General features: G+C 48.6%; 1 protein-coding gene and 1 pseudogene across 2 annotated transcripts in view; one reads left to right on the plus strand and one right to left on the minus strand.

The window, feature by feature from the left end:
- The window catches only part of OPA3 (outer mitochondrial membrane lipid metabolism regulator OPA3), a 36,017-nt gene extending 17,579 nt beyond the window's left edge, over window positions 1–18,438 (minus strand). The window contains exon 1 of the mRNA XM_082605701.1: window positions 17,840–18,438. Within this exon, the coding sequence (XP_082461827.1) occupies window positions 17,840–18,098 (259 nt within the window). The 5' untranslated portion in view covers window positions 18,099–18,438. The remainder of the gene's footprint in view (window positions 1–17,839) is intronic.
- LOC309795135 (barrier-to-autointegration factor-like) lies at window positions 6,336–6,884 on the plus strand (annotated as a pseudogene). The gene has a single exon. The product of its transcript is annotated as a barrier-to-autointegration factor-like (transcript).
- Window positions 18,439–19,767: the final 1,329 nt, after the last annotated feature.

Consider the following 19,767-nt stretch of genomic DNA (forward strand, 5'->3'; position numbering starts at 1 on the left):
AGCCAAACATTCCACCCAAAAGCCACAGAATACACATTCTTCTCAAGTGCACATGGAATGTTCTCCAGTATAGATTATAAGTTAGGCCACAAAACAAGCCTTAACAAATTTAAGAAGACTGAAATCATATCAAGCATCTTTTCTGACCCCACTGATATGAAGCTAGAAATCAATTATAAGAAAACTGGAAAATTCACAAATATGTGGAGATTAAACACCATGTATTGCACAACCAGTGGGTCAATGAAGAGATCAAAAGAGAAATTTAAAAAAATAGTATGAGATGAATGAAAATGAAATAACAACATACCAAACCTCATGGGATGCAGCAAAAGCAGTTCTAAGAGGGAAGTTCATCATGATAAACACCTACCTCAAGAAACAAAAAAAATGTCAAATAAACAACCTAGCTTCCAGAAAAAGGACAAATGAAGCCCAAAGTTAGTAGAAGGAAGGAAATAACAAAGATCAGAGTAGAAATAAATGAAATAGAAACTAAAAAGACAATATAGGGCTTCCCTGGTGGCGCAGTGGTTGAGAGTCCGCCTGCTGATGCAGGGGACACGGGTTCGTGCCCTGGTCCGGGAGGATCCCACATGCCGTGGGGCGGCTGGGCCCGTGAGCCATGGCCGCTGAGCCTGCACGTCCGGAGGCTGTGCTCCGCAACGGGAGAGGCCACAACAGTGAGAGGCCCGTGTACCGCAAAAAAAAAAACAAACAAAAAAACCCACAATATAAAAGGTCAATGAAACCAAGAGCTGGTTCTTTGAAAATGTAAACAAAATTGATAAACCTTTAGCTAGACTCACCAACAAAAAAAAAAAAAGAGAGAGGAATCAAATAAAATCAGAAATGAAGGAGGAGGGGCTTCCCTGGTGGCACGGTAGTTAAGAATCCACCTGCCAATGCAGGGGTCAGGGGTTTGAGCCCTGGTCCAGGAAGATCCCACATGCCGTGGAGCAACTAGGCCCGTGCGCCACAACTACTGAGCCTGCGCTCTAGGGCCCGCGAGCCACAGCTACTGGAGACCGTGCGCCTAGAGCCCATGCTCTGCAATAAGAGGAGCCACTGCAATGAGAAGCCGCAACAAACAGTAGCCCCTGCTCACCACAACTAGAGAAAGCCCGCGCAAAGCAACAAAGACCCAGTGCAGCCAAAAATAAATAAATAAATAAATAAATAAATAAATAAATTTATTTTAAAAAAGAGTTAGTGCTGGGATTCAGGGGTTCCAAGGCTGGAGGCCCAGCGATGCTCCCTGTACAAGCCTCAGTTTCCTCCTTTATAAAAAGGTTTAACGGGGCCTCCCTGGTGGCGCAGTGGTTGAGAGTCCGCCTGCCGATGCAGGGGATACGGGTTCGTGCCCCGGTCTGGGAGGATCCCATATGCCGCGGAGCGGCTGGGCCCGTGAGCCATGGCCGCTGGGCCTGCGCATCTGGAGCCTGTGCTCCGCAACGGGAGAGGCCACAACAGTGAGAGGCCCGCATACCGCAAAAAAAAAAAAAAAGAAAAAAAAAAAAAAAAAAAAGGTTTAACGGGGCTTCCCTGGTGGCGCAGTGGTTGAGAGTCCGCCTGCCGATGCAGGGGACACGGGTTCATGCCCCGGTCCGGGAAGATCCCACATGCTATGGAGCAGCTAGGCCCGTGAGCCATGGCCACTGGGCCTGCACGTCCGGAGCCTGTGCTCCGCAATGGGAGAGGCCAAAGCAGTGAGAGGCCTGCGTAACGCAAAAAAAAAAAAAAAAAAAAAGGTTTAATAATAATCCTTACCCATAGGGTGTGTGATATCCATCAAGAAGGTTTCCATACAGGGCATCCATTGTCGTTGTTATAATTAGCCCTGGGCTGGGGCTGCTGAATCTCAAAACTGAAAAGCTTTCACCCGGACAGAAAATACAGGGGGGTGTGCTCCTCCAGGCCTGGGAGATGAGGTCACCGTTAGCAATACCCAGCGGGTCCTCTTTCCTCCTGCGAATGCCAAGACCACAGGCCTGGAGACAGGCCAGGCCTGGATCCAATCTCCACATCCTCCGTGAACCCCCCTTTCCCTCACTGCAGAATGACTGGTAAAAACAGCCCCCAAGAAGAAGGGACAGTTCTTCCTGCAGTAGATTTCCAATTAATAACTGGAGAAGGAAAGAGGGAAAGAGAAAATCAACACGGGACAAATACCACCATAATAACTGTTGCAGATGAGATCCACAGATGATGCTAAAATTAGTGGGCATATAAAGCAGAAACTAACACACCACTGTAAAGCAATTATACTCCAATAAAGATGTTTAAAATAAAATAAAATTCGTGGGCAGAAGTCTGAGGAGAAACAGCCTATCTGTATAGTCTCAAAATGTCTTCCCCAAGAGATTTATTTCATTTTACGTTTTATTGAGGTATAATTAACATACAGTATTACATTAGTTTCAGGTGTACAACCTAATGATTTGGTATTTGTATACATTTCAAAATTAGATTAACTGCAAAGGGAAAGATACGGAGTTTATACTGGACAAACTTAGCAGACACCACCTCGACCACGTGACCAAGGTCAATATGACCAGAAATCAGACAGGCTGATATCACGAACCCCCTGATGTGGTGCACAGAGAAGCACACAACACTGGTTCTGCGGTATGTTTGCCAAAAATGTGGAACTTCTTTCCAATCATGAGAAAGCATCAGACAAACTCAGATCGAAGGACAGCCTACAAAATTAACTAACCAGTATTCTTCAAAAGGGTCAAGGTCGGGCTTCCCTGGTGGCGCAGTGGTTAGGAATCCGCCTTCCCATACAGGGGACACGGGTTTGAGCCCTGGTCTGGGAAGATCCCACATGCCTCGGAGCAACTAAGCCCATGTGCCACACCTACTGAGCCTGTGCTCTAGAGCCCGAGAGCCACAACTACTGAAGCCCACGTGCCTAGAGCCAGTGCTCTGAAGCAAGAGAAGCCCGCGCACCGCAACAAAGAGTAGTCCCCACTCACTGCAGCTAAAGAAAGCCCATGCGCAGCAATGAAGACGCAACGCAGCCAAAAATAAATTTAAAAATGAAGAAATTTATTATTTTTTTAAAAAGGGTCAAGGTCATGAAAGACAAAGACGGACCAAGAAACTATCCCAGGTTAAAGGGGACTACAGAGACATGACAACTAATTCAGCACACAGGATGAGATCCTGGGACAGAATAAGGACTTTGGTGGAAGAACTGGTGAAATGCGAATGACGTGCGAGGTTACGTTACCCGCACTGCACTCGTGTTCATTCCCTGGGTTTGCTCCCTGTATTGTGTTTATATAAGATTCTATCATGGAAGGAAGCTGAGGGAAAGGTCTGCAGAAGCTCTGTACCATTTTTACAACTTTTCTGTAAATCTACACTGAGCTCAGAGAAAAAAGGTAAAAAAAAAATAGCCTCCAGGTGGCAAGACTGGGAGGAAATGGACCCTCGCAAACAATCGTGGCTGCCAGTGGAAATCTTTTGCACACCCTTGAGTCAGCAATTCTGCTTCTGGGGATGGATGACAGATTTCAGTCACGCAGGTGTGAAAGGCTTGCCTGGCACGGTAGTCCTGCAGCATCATTTATGACAACAATAAAAAAGCCAGGAAAGACCCTACAGGACTATCTGTGGTCTCATAAATTACAATAATTCTGTCGGCAGCTGAAATAGAGAGTAGGGAAGTTTTTTATGTGCTGATAGATAGTTCTCTCCAGGATAACATATAACATGGTCAGTGAAAAGCAGTGAGGACCAGCGCAGTGTATACTGTTTGCTATATTCATGGAGAAAAAAAGGGGGTGGTGGTGTTGCATATCAGCATCTGCTTGGAAATGCATAGTTGTTTTTTGTTTTTTCTGGAAAATACTCACGATAACAGTGGTTGCCTCTGTGGAGGAGAACAGGGTGCCTGGGGAACAGAAGTAGAGGGAGAATTTCTCCTACATACTCTTGTGAACCTTAAACCATGTGAACTTAAAAACAAAACCAAAAATGAAACAGATAATTAAAATTTTTTTCAAAAATTCAACAAATAATCCTGGACCCAGGATTTGTGGTCAAACCTGTTTAGATGAAATACTCTGCTCTTCCCTCAAGCCCCACTAAGTTGGCAATCAGGTAGAAAGAAGCCAGAAGCCACAAGAACAGAGGGAAGAGGGAGGGGTGGCCTGGAGGGGAGCAAGTCAGGGCAGGCCCAGAGGCCGGAAGCAGATGGTTGAGAGGCAACTGACAGAGCCAGCAGGAAGGAGACCTAGGCACCCATGGGTGGGTGTGTCTGGGGGGGAGACAGGGTGCAGGCAGCTGAACTAGGAGAGACTAGGATGGCATGCACCAGTCCCTCTGGGAGCGGGGATAAGCTGAGGATATCCAGAACTTCTCCCCAACCTGACAGGAAGCTGCAGAGTGGGAACCAGGGGGGCTCCAGGAATAGCCAAGGGGGCGGGCGCCATGCGGAAAACACGCCTGACCCTCTTGCCTGGGGCTGGTGGCCAATGCACAAAGGTCAAGAGTAAACCCCAGTGGCCCTAGCTGGAGTTGATGAGAGTGAGGTCACACCTTCCACTGAGGTACAGAAAGGGGGCTCTGCTCAGCTGTGACCTTGGTAATCCAGGGGGATGGGAAAGATCTAGGCCAAGGACATCCCGGTGGCTCCCAGGCCCCCTCTCCTCTCTTCAGGAACACAGAGCCCCCTCCTCTCTCTCCCTCTAAAGCCCTGGTGAAGTGGGTATCTGCAGCCACTTCTCTTTTTCTGGAAACTTCCCCGGACTCTCCTTTGAGGAAGGCCCTCTCCTCAATGTTCCCTCATGCTGTTCAGGTAAAACCGATCCTACCCTCATGTTTAGATGCTGGCATTTAGCCCTGGGATTTTTCCTGGAATTTCTGGACGAGGCCCTCTCCTTCTTCTGGTGTTGCTTAGTGAGTGGGCTGTGAACCCGGAGCTACTGAGGCCATCTGATCCCCAAAGGGAGAGACTGCCTGAGAAAGAAGACAGCACAGAGAAACACAGGGCCCAGGGATCGGACTGTGCCTTCCAGGAATTGTCTGAGTTCCTGAATCCAGCTGAGTCTCAAGCTATATACTTCCGGAGCTTTTATGCATCTGACCATTAGCTTAGAACTCTGTCACTTGTAAAGAGCTGAGGGAGGAGTTCAGAGTGGGGTCATCGCCCCTTCTTGACAAATATTGAGAGACAGGAGTTTCAAGGAGCACTGAGGGGGAAATTCCTAGAAGAAGTGTGTACCCGTGAATGTGTATATATGACAGGACGCCAACGTCACGGAAAAGAGGCTGGATAGATCTTCTGCACTGAACAGGTGTTACTTTTATAAACAGAAATCAACTTTCTTTGAAAAATAATACAGCAAATGAATTCCTCGCTGTCCTTGATTTCTTTTGTCGCCATGACATATTGTCCCTGCTGCCTTCAGGATCAAGTCCAAATGTATTAACATGGCCCTGTGCGATCTGTCCTTGGATGGCCATCCAGTCTCTCCTCTTGCCACTTTCAGCCCCACTGTCTACACTGCAGCCCCACCGGCCTCTTCTGATTCCCCTCGTTCACACCTTGACCCTTGCACATGCTGTTACCTGCGCCTCTGTCTTTCCACGTTGGCTCACTTCTCCTTGAGCTCTGCTATATCCCCTTCTCCCAAAAGCCCTCCCCAAACCCACAGACTGGCTATGGTCCCCTCCAGGCTTCCCCAGCCCAGCACTGACCCACTGACCACTCTGGATCGTCTGGAGAAGGGCCTGTCTCCCCTCTGAACTGTGAGACCCATGAGGGCAGGGCTGTGTCCCCACCGCTGCTCAGCACAGGACCCAGCACAGAGAAGATTCTGGGGAGTGCTGGATGCATGGATGAGATAAGGGTGAATAAAACAAGGCAGGGACAGGGTTTGTTTCACCCCTGTGTCCCCAGCACTCAGCACAGGTATAGAGAAGATGCTCACAGGAGATACGTTGAAAGAATGAGACCAAAAGTGAAAAGTCTGAGGTATAAAAATGTATCAGCTTGGTGATAAAAAGACGCTTTATTCAATCAATGCTGTTGGGACAACTGGACAACTAGGAAAGAAAATAAGATGGATCCAGAGTGGGCGGGCTGAGGTATTGGCGGGAGAGTCGGGTGGCGGAAGAAGCCGTTACGGGGACTGGAGCTGTGGATTAAGCCTGAACAAGATGACAACTTCCCAGGACTTCCCTGGTGGTCCAGTGGTTAAGACTCCACGCTTCCAAGGCAGGGCACACGAGTTCGATCCTTGGTCAGGGAACTAAGATCCCGCATGCTTTGTGGTATGGCCAAATAAAATAAAATTTAAAAAAAAAAGAATATTTAAAAGATGACAACCTCCCAAAAGCACTGAGATTTCGTGGCAGAGCCCATGGGGAAAAAGCCAGTGGGAAGCCTAGCCAGCACTGGCAAAGTCCTGGGCAAGAAGCTGGAGGAAAGGGGCTTTGACAAGGCCTATGTGGTTCTTGGCTAGTTTCTGGAGCTAAAGAAAGATGAAGACCTCTTCCAGGAATGGCTGAAGGATACACGCGGCGCCAACGCCAAGCAGTCCCGGGCCTGCTTCGGGTGCCTGTCAGAGTGGTGCGACGCCTTCCTGTGATGCTCTCTGGGGAGCCCTGATCCCGAGCCCCAGCACTGAGTCTCCAGGGTTTGCAGCCAAGTGAGGACTCCTCCCCCATCCTCTCCAAGGGAAAAGACTGCTGTGGTTGTGCAGACCTCCCGTGTACTCCAGGGTCTTTTGGGAGATCTCTCCCCTCATCATTTCAACTTTTTTGGAATTCTCAGCCTTGCATGCATCTCCCTTCTCCTTTCCCTGCCAAGTTTTGAGTCAGCTCTTTTTGGCAGAACGGTTACTGTCCTTGTAAAGTTTTTTAAGTCAATAAGGTCAGTGGCCTTTGGGCAGCTGGGGGAAGATGGATCCCTACCTCACACCTAACACCCAAAATAAATTCCTGATCCATCAAAGACTGAAACACACACACAAATAAGACTATAAAATTACTAGAAGATTATCTCATTCTTTCTTTGAGTTTCTGGTGACAGAAGATCTGACACTCAGTGGCCTGTAAGAACCTAGGCTGTCAAGGAGCCCCAAGATTTCTGCTGAGACCTTCAGTGGACAAATGCTGTTATAGTAACATCTCTGTGTTTCCTCGACAATGATGGAAGCCCTTTTGTCCTCAGAGTCCTTAGATAATTTTCCTTTCACTATTCAATAAAGGTGATGAAAAACAAAAAATAAAATTACTAGAAGAAAACGTGAGAGAAATCATTTGTAATCTAGAAAGGGATAGTCTTTCTAAGGATACCACAAAACCTAAAGGTCATAAAAGAAAAGATGAATAGATTTGACTAAACGCAAAAAAAAAAAAGGAAAAGTTTTTACATGGCAAAAAAACCCCAAACAAATCTCACAATAAACAAAGTCAAATGACGATACTGGAAAAAAGATTTGCTAATTTTCTTATCAAAAGAGCCTCTATAAATTAATTAGACAGGGCTTCCCTGGTGGCGCAGTGGTTGAGAGTCCGCCTGCCGATGCAGGGGACATGGGTTCGTGCCCTGGTCCGGGAAGATCCCACATGCCGCGGGGCGGCTGGGCCCGTGAGCCATGGCCACTGAGCCTGCGCGTCCGGAGCCTGTGCTCCGCAACGGGAGAGGCCACGGAGGTGAGGGGCCTGTGTAAGACCCTAGTTAGAGACAGAAGCACATCCTGGGAGGCCGAGAACATTGGGGTAGACCAAGGAGTCTCAAGGACAGGTGAACAAAGAAGGGTGAACAAAGTGTTTCTCTGGAGCATAGGAAGAAAATATCAACTTCCGTTATGTTTGGTTTGAAGAAAGAGTAGAGAAGGGAAAGAAGAGGAAGAGGAGAAAGGAAGGAGAGGATGAAAATAAGAAGAAATTAAGCTTTACTAGGCATACAGAGACCCACCCAGATGGACTACAGAGAAGCCCTCTAGTGCCCCTCAGCCGCAGGTGCCAGCATCCTCAGGCGCTGGACCTAAAGGCTAAAGGACTGACACGGGCGCCCTCTCCTGTCCACTCAGCGCATTGCAGCCTGGGCAAATTGATTCCCGGGGACATTCTCAGGTTGCAAATCAAGTCCTCACACCAGGGCTTCTTGAAGAGTCCTGCTCAGAAACCAAGGACTGAAGATTTAATAAGGCCAGCACGAGAAAATTCCAACAAACGCCTCTGCATATGAAGGGTGGGAATGAAAGGTGAGCAGAGGGATTAAATTCAGCTGACGCACACTTCTCTCATTTGGTCTGTACCTCAGTTAGGACTTTGCCAGCTGTGACAGCCAGCCGTGCACAAAGAATGTCAAAACGACTCTCAAAGATGTTTACAATGGGGCTTCCCTGGTAGCACAGTGGTTGAGAGTCCGCCTGCCGATGCAGGGGACACAGGTTCGTGCCCCGGTCCGGGAAGATCCCACATGCCGCGGAGCGGCTGGGCCCGTGAGCCATGGCCGATGGGCCTGCGCGTCCGGAGCCTGTGCTCCGCAACGGGAGAGGCCACAACAGTGAGAGGCCCGCGTACCGCAAAAAAAGAAAAAAAAAAAAAAAAAGATGGTTACACTGAGAGTTTCCAAATGCATTAACAATGCCTGTATAAGAAAATATTTTTAGTGAGAGCAAAAATATTTGGAGGGCTATGAATATATAAAATAAAAATTTTATTATTAAAATATTAATTTCAAAAAATAAAATATTAATTTCATCCCTTCCAATTTTTGAATGTTTTTAAATGCACATAATATATTCACAGTAATATATGTCAGTACTATTCATGACTCCTAAATAACTATGTATACACATTCATATCACACACACACACACACACACACACACACACATTCATACTAGGGGAGAATTGTCAGAATGTTTCCTTAATAGGAGAGCATAATAAAACTGTTTGGAGGTCACCAACAGCAGCCCGCTGTCATGTAACGTAACTGATGTGGTGCTCTGGAGATTATAAATAGACTCCAGGGAAGTGGTTTTCAAGCGCTCATGCACACGCGGATCCTGTCTGGAAAATACTGAAAATAAAAATGGGGACTTCCCTGGTGGTCCAGTGGTTAAGAATCCGCCTTCCAAAGCAGGGGACACAGGCTCTCTTCCTGGTCAGGGAACTAAGATCCCACATGCCGCGGGACAACTAAGCCCATGCACTCTGGAGCCCGCACACCACAACTAGAGAGAAGCCCGTGCACCCCAATGAAGAGCCCGCATGCCACAACTAAGACCCAACACAGCCGGAAAAAAAAAAAAAAAAAAAAAAAAAAGTCCCAGACTTCCCTGGCGGTCCCACTGTTAAGACTCCATGCTCCCAACGCAGGGGGCACGGGTTTGATCCCTGGTTGGGGAAGATCCTTCATGTTGAGTGGCACAGCCAAAAAAATTAAAAATAGATAAAAAAATAAAGTGTCCAGCCCTTCCTTCCCCAGGTGGATCCAATCAGGATCCTGGGCAGCTGAGGGGAGCACGCCACAAAGCTCACATTTTTCCCTTCAAGGCATCTACCTTTCAGCTCACCAATCCTCTTAGCAGCTATATTCAGCTGGTGTTTCTTTAGTTCTGTGGAGCTCTGAACTTCAATTGTTGTATCTGTCACTTCTCGAAGTTCTATTTAGCTCTTTTTCCAACTTCCTGGTGACTTTTGATTGTACTCATTCGTGTTTTTATATCTGTCCTATTTTATCCTTTTCATATATAAACAGAGCTATTTTATATCCATATCTGATCATTCCCACATCCACAATGTTTGCAGGTCTTGACCTGCCATATTTTGTGTCTGCCGACTCTCGATCATGGTGCCTGCTTCTCTGTACGGCACATAATTTTTTTATCATGAGCTCATATGTGCCGGAACTCTGCCTGAAGGAATTCTCCAAGGCCCAGGCAGAGGGTGGGGCTCCTCCAGGGAGGGTTTATGTTTGTCCTGGCCAGGTACTTAGGGGCACACAGATCCGGGTTCATTCTCAGCCTACTGTTTCCAGGACCTTTCAAAGAGTATAATTTAAGCCTCAACCCCACATGAGGGACAGTCAATGCTCAGAGGAAAACTTTTTCAATCTCTACCTTACATCTTGTAAGGCTGTGTGCCTTTGCAGGACGGGATTTTTTTCAGTTCACACTTCCCCTGAAGGGTACCTTCCCCAGGACCTGGCTGTTCACAAGGTGGTCCTCTGTCCAACTTTCCCAAAGCATAGCCTCTGTCCCCAAGGCCATGTGAATCTGTCAATGTCCCCAGACACTCAGGAGGCTTCAGTGCTCCCTCTCCTCCTTGGATCTTTGCTCTTGCTTTCTTCTTGCTCTGGGAGGAGTCCCTTTTCTTCATTGCAGGGACAACCATTCATTTCAAAGGATGCTTTAATATTTTAGGAAGCATTAGGTCATAGGAGGCTCTCTACTCAGCCACACTGCCCTCTCTCTGTTTGACTTTCTCACTTTTCTTTACTCCAATCCCAGCTTCTGACCAGACAAACATGATAATTGCCCCGTGCTAGTTAGAAATGTTCGTGGGAGAGCCCAGACCCTTCTGCTTGTGGCAAGCCTGTGAGGTCTGAGTGAGGAAGAGGGACCAACGCCACCTAGAGGCCTGAAGTACTGTCTGCTTGGCTGCAACAGGCCACCAGAGAAGGAATGCACTAGAAAGTTTAGTATTAAGATGACGATGATGATCAAAATAATAATGGTGCCTGACATCTCTATACATTCAAAAAACAATTATGCGGCACTTAAGAGCCAGGCACTGTTTAATGCTTTATGGATATATTAACTCATGGAATATGAGTTATAATGATATAATTTACAGATACAATTTAACCAGAGAAGTTAAATAACTTGCCCCGGAAGGGACTTCCCTGGTGGCGCAGTGGATAAGAATCCTCCTGCCAATGCAGGCGACACGGGTTCGAGCCCTGGTCCAGGAAGATCCCACATGCCACGGAGCAACTAAGCCTGTGCACCACAACCACTGCAACTACTGAGCCTGCGCTCTAGAGCCCGCGAGCCACAACTACTGGAGCCCACGTGCCACAGCTACTGAGGCCCGCGCGCCTAGAGCCCGTGCTCCGCAACAACAGAAGCCACCGCAATGAGAAGCCCGCGCAGCACAACGAAGAGTAGCCCCCGCTCGCTGCAACTAGAGAAAGCCCGCACACAGCAACAAAGACCCAATGCAGCCAAAAATAAATTAATTAATTAAAAACAACAAAACTGCCCCGGGGCCACATAGAAAATGGCAGAACTGGGATTAACACGTAGGCAGCTCAGCTCCAGAGGCCGGGTTCTTGACCACTCCGCCCCACTAAGTTACTGAGTTCACTTTAAGTCACTGAACTTAGAACGTGCCAGGCCTGCGCTGAGGGTATCCACGCACGCAACAGATCCTCCCGTCAAACCTATGAGGTGAGTGCTATACTGTGCAGAGGAGGAAACCGAGGTACAGAAAGGCGGGGTGACTTGCGCGGGACGCACAGCAAACGGCAAAGCAGAAAGCTGAGTGCAGGAAGCCTTTATCTGGAAGCAGGGTTTTCAGCCTCTGGACAGTAATGCCCACATAGGCTAAGAACAGATTATCACAGCCAGCACTAAAGACCAGATACACATGCTCTGGGCCAGGCCTTGATACCCACTGGCTCTTGGATCCCCACAAGAATCCTGGGAGGTGAGTTCTATCATCACCCTCATTTGATTTGAAGTCTCAGAGAGGTCAAGCTGCTTGCCCAAAGTCACACAGCTCATTAGTGGCTCCAAGATGCCAAGCCAAGAGTGTCTACTCTGTGGCGAACTGCCTCTGGAGACTGTCTGCATCACGCCCTGTGTGGTCCCCTCTCACGCTCACTCTGGTATGTGCCAGAGCTGCTTGGACCGATAGCATGTGCTGGAACTGATGCTGTGTGGATCCAGGCCCTGCCCTTAAATGGCCTCTGCAGCTTCTGCTTCTCCCCTCATGGAAATCTAGCTCCTGGGGGCCCGGAGTGACCATGAGAGGCGAGACCACGTGGAGAACAGAGGTCCTGAGACAACACTGAGACGGAGAGAAGGAACTGGCCATTCCAAGATCCCAGTAGAGCCTCCTGATGACTCCAGGCCCAGCCACCCTCTGACTGAAACCCCCTGAGAGACTACCAAGCAAGACTGGCAGAGGAACTGCCCAGCTAGCCCAGTCAAGCCACGAAACTGTGAGAGAAAAATAAAACGGTCACTGTGTAAAGTCCTTAAACTGTAGGTGAGACTGCTTTGTAGCAAAAGAAAACTGAAACCAACTCCAAAGCCAAAACTTGTAAGAATGACCACAGGGCTAAACTCTTCTGAAAAAATTATCCCAGCAGCCTGAATGAATTGTGTGGCATATTAGTTTCCTATTGCTTCTGTAATAAATGACCACAAATGCAGTGGCTTAAAACAACACACTATTATTCTATATAGTTCCAGAGGTCAGGAGTCCAAAACGGTTCTCACTAGCCTAAACTCTAGGTGTCAGCAGGCAAGAGTTCCTTTCTGGAGGATCTAGGGGAGAATTTGTTTCCTTGCCTTTTCCAGCTTCTAGAGGCCGCCTGTATTCCTGAGCTCACGGTCTCTCCTCTATCTTCAAGGCCAGCAGGGTAGCATCTTCAAATCGGTCCCTTTCCTGTCTCCCTCTTTCACCTATAAGGACCCTTGTGATTACACTGGGCCCACCTGCATAATCTCCCAATCACCAAATACCTGCGTCAATCACATCTGTAACATCCCCTTTGTTGGGTAAGGCAACACATTCAACAGGTTCCTGGGATTAAGATGTGGGCATCTTTGGGGGGCCATTATTCTGCCTACCAGAGTAGCAAACTGGAAAATGACCAGTGTTCTTCAAAGGAATAACCGAAACCAACTGGAATATTCCCACTGCCCAGAGACCTCCCACAGTTCCCCTGGCAGCATCAGCAATGCACTTTGCATGAGTGGCCCCAACCTTCCTGGCATCACCAGCCTCTTTTATTTTCTCTCCCCCAGAAATCTTTGTTGAAAAAGATCTTTGTCTCCCCAACACAGTGCATCATCGATGATTTATGCTTCTTGCACTTACTGTTCTTTCTCAGGCAGAAACACCTACCCCTCTGGCCCCTATTGTGAGGAGACCCACAGCTAGGCCTACCCTACTGTGTCAAAAGAACCTTAGCCAGGGACTTCCCTGGTGGCACAGTAGTTAAGAATCCGCCTGCCAGTGCAGGAGACGTGGGTTCGAGCCCTGGTCCGGGAATATCCCACATGCTGCAGAGGAACACAACTACTGAGCCTGCGCTCTAGAGCCCACGAGCCACAACTACTGATCCCACATGCCACAACTACTGAAGCCCGCGCACCTAGAGCCCGTGCTCCTCATCAGGAGAAGCCACCGCAATGAGAAGCCTGCCCACTGCAACGAAGAGTAGCCCCCGCTCGCCACAACTAGAGAAAGCCCGCACACAGCAACAAGGACCCAACGCAGCCAAAGATAAAATAAAAATTTTCAAATAAATAAATTAATTAAAAATAAAAAGTGTGAATATGAGAAGTCAGGGCATACCAACGTCGAAAAGCATCTCCAACCAAACCTGTCCCCCACTGAGCTCCTGGTACTTTCTGTCCAGCCTGTCCCTCCTCCAGTCTGCCCGTCACACCCAATCCACAGGAAATCCTGCCGCCACTACCTTTCAAACAAATCTACTGCTTATTCATTACTAAGGGGAAAAGGAAAGGTTCTTTTAGCAGTCACCACCTTAACCAAGGGATCCAAGTTACCGCCACAAATGACGGAACAAACAGACATCAGGAGCCCCCTGAGGTGATGTCCTTAGGTGCTCTGTGGTGTTCCTGCCAGATATGCTCAACGTGAATCAAATCAGAGGAAGCAATCAGAAAACCCCAGAATGCGGGACACTATGGGACAACTGGCTTGGACCCTTTCCAATGTCCATGTCACAAAAAACAAGAAAGGACAAGGATACTGTTACAGAGGAGGGCCAGCAAACTTTTTCTGTTACGGCTACAGAGCAAATATTTTAGACTTGTGGGCCACAGAAACCCAACTCTGCATCCACAGACAATGTACAACGAATGGGCAGGGCTGTGTTCCAATAAAACTTTATTTACAAAGACAGGCAGTGAGCCAGATTGCCCAGCCTGCTGTAGATTAAAGGACACTAAAGAGGCATGATTATCAAATGCAGTGCAGGATCCTTGAGCTGACCCTAGGTTAAAAATAATAATAATAGGGCTTCCCTGGTGGTGCAGTGGTTGAGAGTCCGCCTGCCGATGCAGGGACACGGGTTCGTGCCCCGGACCAGGAAGATCCCACATGCCGCGGAGCGGCTGGTCCCGTGAGCCATGGCCGCTGAGCCTGCGCGTCCGGAGCCTGTGCTCCGCAACAGGAGAGGCCACAACAGTGAGAGGCCCGCGTACCGCAAAAAAAAAAAAAATAATAATCATAATAATAAACAGCTAAAAGAACATTTTGGGGACCAGAATATGAGCTATATATTAAATATGAGCTGTATATTAAACAGCATTGTCATCAATATTATTGTTATCAATGTTAAATTTCTCAGGTGTGACATTGGTTCTGTGTCATATAGAATGCCTTTGTTCTTAGAAGATACAGGCTGAAGTATTTAGGAGTTTAGAAGCATGTCCAAAACTTATTTTCAAATTGTTCAGAAAAAAAAAGATTGTGTGTATACATTCATACACGCATACATATATGGTGGTGAAGACAAAGCAAACCTGCTGAAGACTAATAAGAGATGAATTAGGTGTTGAAGGGCATATACCTGATGACCATACCATTCTTTCTTTCAACTTTTCTCAGGGTTTGAATTTTTTTTTTCTTTTTTTTTGCGGTACGCAGGCCTCTCACTGTTGTGGCCTCTCCCGTTGCGGAGCACAGGCTCCAGATGTGCAGGCCCAGCGGCCATGGCTCACGGGCCCAGCCACTCCGCGGCATGTGGGATCTTCCCGGACCGGGGCACGAACCCGTGTCCCCTGCATCGGCAGGCGGACTCTCAACCACTGCGCCACCAGGGAAGCCCCAGGGTTTGAAATCTTAAAAAGAAGTAGTTGGGGAAAAAATTGTCTCTGGGATCTGACCCCTCCTCCCCACTCACCTCCCACCTGGACTACTGTAGTCATGTCTTCCCTGCATCCACGCTCACCCTATGATTGCTAAAAGGATTCTATTAAAATCGAACTCAGATCCCATCCCTCCTCTGCTCAGACTCTCCAGTGAGTCCCATCCACTCAGAGTAAAGCCAAAGCGTTTGTGGTGGCCCACAGGCCCTGCACCATCTGCCCCCTTCCCACCACCTTCTCGGCCCTCAGTCTCCACTCAGTCTCACTGTTCAGCCACACTGGCTTCCTCGATGTTCATCAAACAGGCCAGGCGCACACTCACCTCAGGGTCTTCGCACCTGTGGAAACTCTGGGCTAGAAAGCTCCTCCCCCAGATGCCCGCGCTGCGTGCTCCCTCCTCTCATATTTTCAGTGAGGTCTCCCTGGTAACCCTATCTAAACTTCACAACCGTCCCCCAAGTACTCCTCCTCCTGCATCCCTAATGTTTTCTCCAGAGCAATTAATGCTATCTAATATCTAACTTTACATTTTAACTGTTTTCTTTATTGTCTGGCTTCTCCCCACGCCGAGAACGCAAGGTCCCCTGAAGACAAAATTTTTTACTTTTTCTTCTCAGCTGTATCCATAACACCTACACAACAGCCACAACTCAGTGCCGGGCACTGACCTAACACTTTACATCCATTACTCCTCACAACAACAGGATGAGGTAAGTATTTTTTATAGCATAAATGCATATGTAGCATATACACAAAATAGGAATAATAACAATGTCTACCTCATAATAATTGGTGAGGATTTAATGCTATGAAGTTCTCAGCAGACTGCCTGGAACAAAGTGAGTGCCCATTAAATGCCACTATTATATAATACTCACTGTACAGAGGAGGAAACTGAAGCTCAGAGGGGTTAGTGACCTGCCCAAAATCACCTGGCTGAGAAGGGGGCGGGTGTGTGTGTGTGTGTGTGTGTGTGCCAGATTGGAACCCATGTCAGTCTGACTCAAGCAGCCACTTTCTAAACCACAATGCTGAGACACATCACAGTGCTTGGGAGAAAGACAGTGGCAGGAAACAGGAACCAGCTCTGGGAATCCAGAATGCAGGATTTAAGTCCTGCCTCTGGCACTAACTCCACGTGTGACCTCAGCAATTCCCCTCTGCTCTCAAGGCTTCAGTTTTCTCTTCTATAAACTGGGGGAAGTCATTTCCCCTCCCTGACATGGGGACAAAAAAGAGTGTGAGGGTCAAATGAGAGAGCTTATATGAAAACACTTCAGTAACTGTAATCCAACACTTCTCCGTTCTAAGATCTGCAACTCTGGCAGAGGACCAACCAAACACCAAAAGACCAAGAATTCCAAGCCCTTCCGGAAAGCAAATTTTAAGCATTCAAACTTATAAGGAAAAAAAGTGTGTTCCCTGTAACCATTTGGCCTTTGCGCATGCTCCTCCCTCGCCCTCAACATCATCCCTGTCCCCGTGTGGTCTGGTGAGACTCTCCTCACCCTTCACTTCCCAGCCCAGAGGTCTCCTCTGCCAGGAAGCCCTCCCTGAACCCCATGTCAGGTCAGGCATCCAGTGGGCTCCCCCATGCAAGCTCTGCCCACTCTGGGTCGTCACCTTAAAGGATGGGTCTGTCCCCACCCGACTGTGAGTTCCTTGGGGGCAGAGACTGGGGCTAGCTTGATTCCTGCTGTTTCACCATCACTGCCCAGCACAAGGCCAGGTACAAAGCAGACGCTCAGTAAACACTAACTAAATGGAGTAACAGATGGATTACTGGTGGTTCCCTGACCCAGCAAATTACGTTAAATTTCCATACTTTGTGCTCCCACAGGCCCATAGCACATACATCGCCTTTTGACAGTAGTTCATATTTTGAATGTTTACTATGCCCTTCAGATCTCAGTTCAGGCAGCCCTCGTCTAGACAGCCTTCCTGACCCCACTCCCCCGGGTCAGGAGGTCTTTCTGAACTCTGGAGTTCACACCGTCCTGACCACTCTGGGGTGACAGTGATGGGTCATAAATGTGTCCCCCAGCCCAGAAAAAGCCAGCATGGTCTGTCTACTGAATGAATGGACGAACAAATACGGAGTATGAGTGGATTAATGAACAGATGGACAAATGTTCACTCTAGTTAAAATTACTCCTTCAGCCAGATTCCCAGGTCACGCACCCAGACCCCAGACTTCGCCCCGAGCCACGCCTCTACCCAGGCCTATTTCCCGGAGTACAACTGGGTCAAACCAATGTCCTAAACGGATGATATATAAGCACCTCTCAACTCCCAGGACGGGAGGGAAACCGAGGCACGAGGTGAAGTCTTCAGAGCGAACCCTCCCAGGGGTGGTCTGGCAAACGACCCCATTTGGTCAAATGACCGGAGCTCCGGTCTCCCCCGGCTCCCCTCAGCCCTGGAATGCCCCGCCCAAATCACTCCCATTCCCCACATTATTGGTCCGTCTAGACGTCAGTCTCCACGCGCTCTTTTCCTCTATTGGCTAGTATTACCAACTCAAGCGCGGTCGCCCTGCCCCGCCCTTAACCCCATGCCCTTTCTTACTATTGGGCTACCCGCATGCCCCTCTCCCAGGGACCCTCCCTACTGGCTGAAAGACTTTGCCGGTTCGGGCTGTGATTGGTCGTGAACAGAAATCCATCTCCTGAACAACCACCTGAAAGGGGTTAGAGAATGGGAAGGTTGAAGGGTTGTGGGGTCAGACTCACGCTGAGCTGGTGGGAGGCAGATATAGGTCTTGAAGAACTCGCTTCGGCGGGCGGCCTCCTTAATGCGGTTGGCAAGCGGCTTGCTGACCTGCCGGATGCCCAGGTATAGCAGCTTCGCCATAGGGAACGCGCCCACCACCATCTTGGCGGTTGCAAGGGGCACGCGCAACCTGGCTGACTGGGAGGGGCGCCTCCGATCTCTCCCTCCTCCCCCGCCCGCTCGTCGTTGTGCGTGCCTACGTACGTGCGTACGCCCCATGGGGAACTGCAGGGGCGCTCCGTGACGACACCACGTCAACGCTGACGCTCCGACGTCCGTTCCGATGAATATGCAAATATACGGCGAAAGTAAGTCTGTCAGAGGGTGGTGCGGTTAAACGGCAGCTCGCGGAGCGTGCGTGGCTTCCCACGCCCGCTTCGGCTGACATCACCGCCCTCCTCCGTGACGTCACATACCTGGGTGGTATCTCCAAAGGAGGAGTCTTAATTAGTCCTAATTAGGGCTAACGAGTCCCAAATGCACCTTCCTCCCGCAATTTAGAGCTCTCACTGGGCGTAAGAAACTGTCCAGGTAGTCATACAGCCCTGGATTGGGATCCCAGCTCCACTGTTCACTTGCTGTGTGTGGCGAGTGACTTAACCTCTCTGGGCATCAGTTTTCCCATCTACAAAATGGGAATCATAAGAACACTTACACCTTGGGACTTTCCTGGTGGTGCAGTGGTTAAGAATCTGCTTGCCAATGTAGGAGATACGGGTTCAAGCCCTGGTCTGGGAAGATCCCACATGCCGCAGAGCAGCTAAGCCCGTGCGCCGCAACTACTGAGCCTGCGCTCTAGACCCTGCGAGCCACAACTACTGAGCCTATGTGCCACAACTACTGAAGCTCGCGCACTCTAGGGCCCATGCTCCACAATAGAAGGCACTGCAATGAGAAATCCTGTCGCCGCACGGAAGAGTAGCCCTGCTCACCGCAAGCAGAGAAAGCCCCTGCGCAGCCACGAAGACCCAACACAGCCAAAACTAACTAACTAAATAAATAAATAAATTTACTAAAAAAAAAAAAAAAAAAAAAGAACACTTACCTTATTGGGTTGTTGTAAGCCTTGCATGCAAATTTTGAATATAAAAACATAGTGAACTATGTTAAGAGCTTAGAATGGTAAATAAATAAACCCAATAAACACCCAATAAACAGCCCTTATTACTGTACAGGTATTAGCATCATTATTGCTAACTCCAGCATGAGGGCGCATTTCATCTCCAGAAGCAGCTAATCCAACCATTTACCAAGTAACTGACAAACTGAGACCCCAAGAGGGGCCAGGAGAGTGGCACAAGTTCCCTCAGCCAGCAGAGGTTGATAGCCCAGCATCTTGGCTAATAAACTATACCGTTCTCAAGCAGCCCCACTTCCTCCATTGGGGGGCGAGGGTCCCTAGGGAGCTGGCTCAGGAAGGAGTTTAAGGAAGTGTCCCAGACTGTCATCCCTTACCCAGCAGGGAGCAAAATCATATAAACAAGGTCAAGAAGAGGTTGAGAGAAATTTCTGGATGGTGGAGTGCTGATGGGTAATTGAGAGATTCTCGAGGCAGAGGGAGAGGGGAAGTGCAAGGAACAGAGAAGCTGTGTACAGGAGGAAACAGACATTCAGGACACAGAGTTGGGGGACCCAGGGCTTTACTTGGCATCCTCTCGGACTCCCTGAGTGTCCTTTGTCACTTCCCTGGCCCTGATGGACTTCCATTTCTCCATCTGTAATAATGATGATACTGACGTGTGTGAACCTCGATATTCTAAATTACTAAGAATGCCAAGACTCCATAAAAACAAGTTCTCCCTAGGACCCTTTCTGGGCTAAAGATGTTAAGGAGCTTGGGGCCATTCAAGGTCCATCATCCACTAGGGACCCCCCCCCATTTTACTGA

Source organism: Mesoplodon mirus (genome assembly GCF_964341445.2).
Source record: "Mesoplodon mirus genome assembly, chromosome: 19".
Lineage (NCBI taxonomy): Eukaryota > Metazoa > Chordata > Mammalia > Artiodactyla > Ziphiidae > Mesoplodon > Mesoplodon mirus.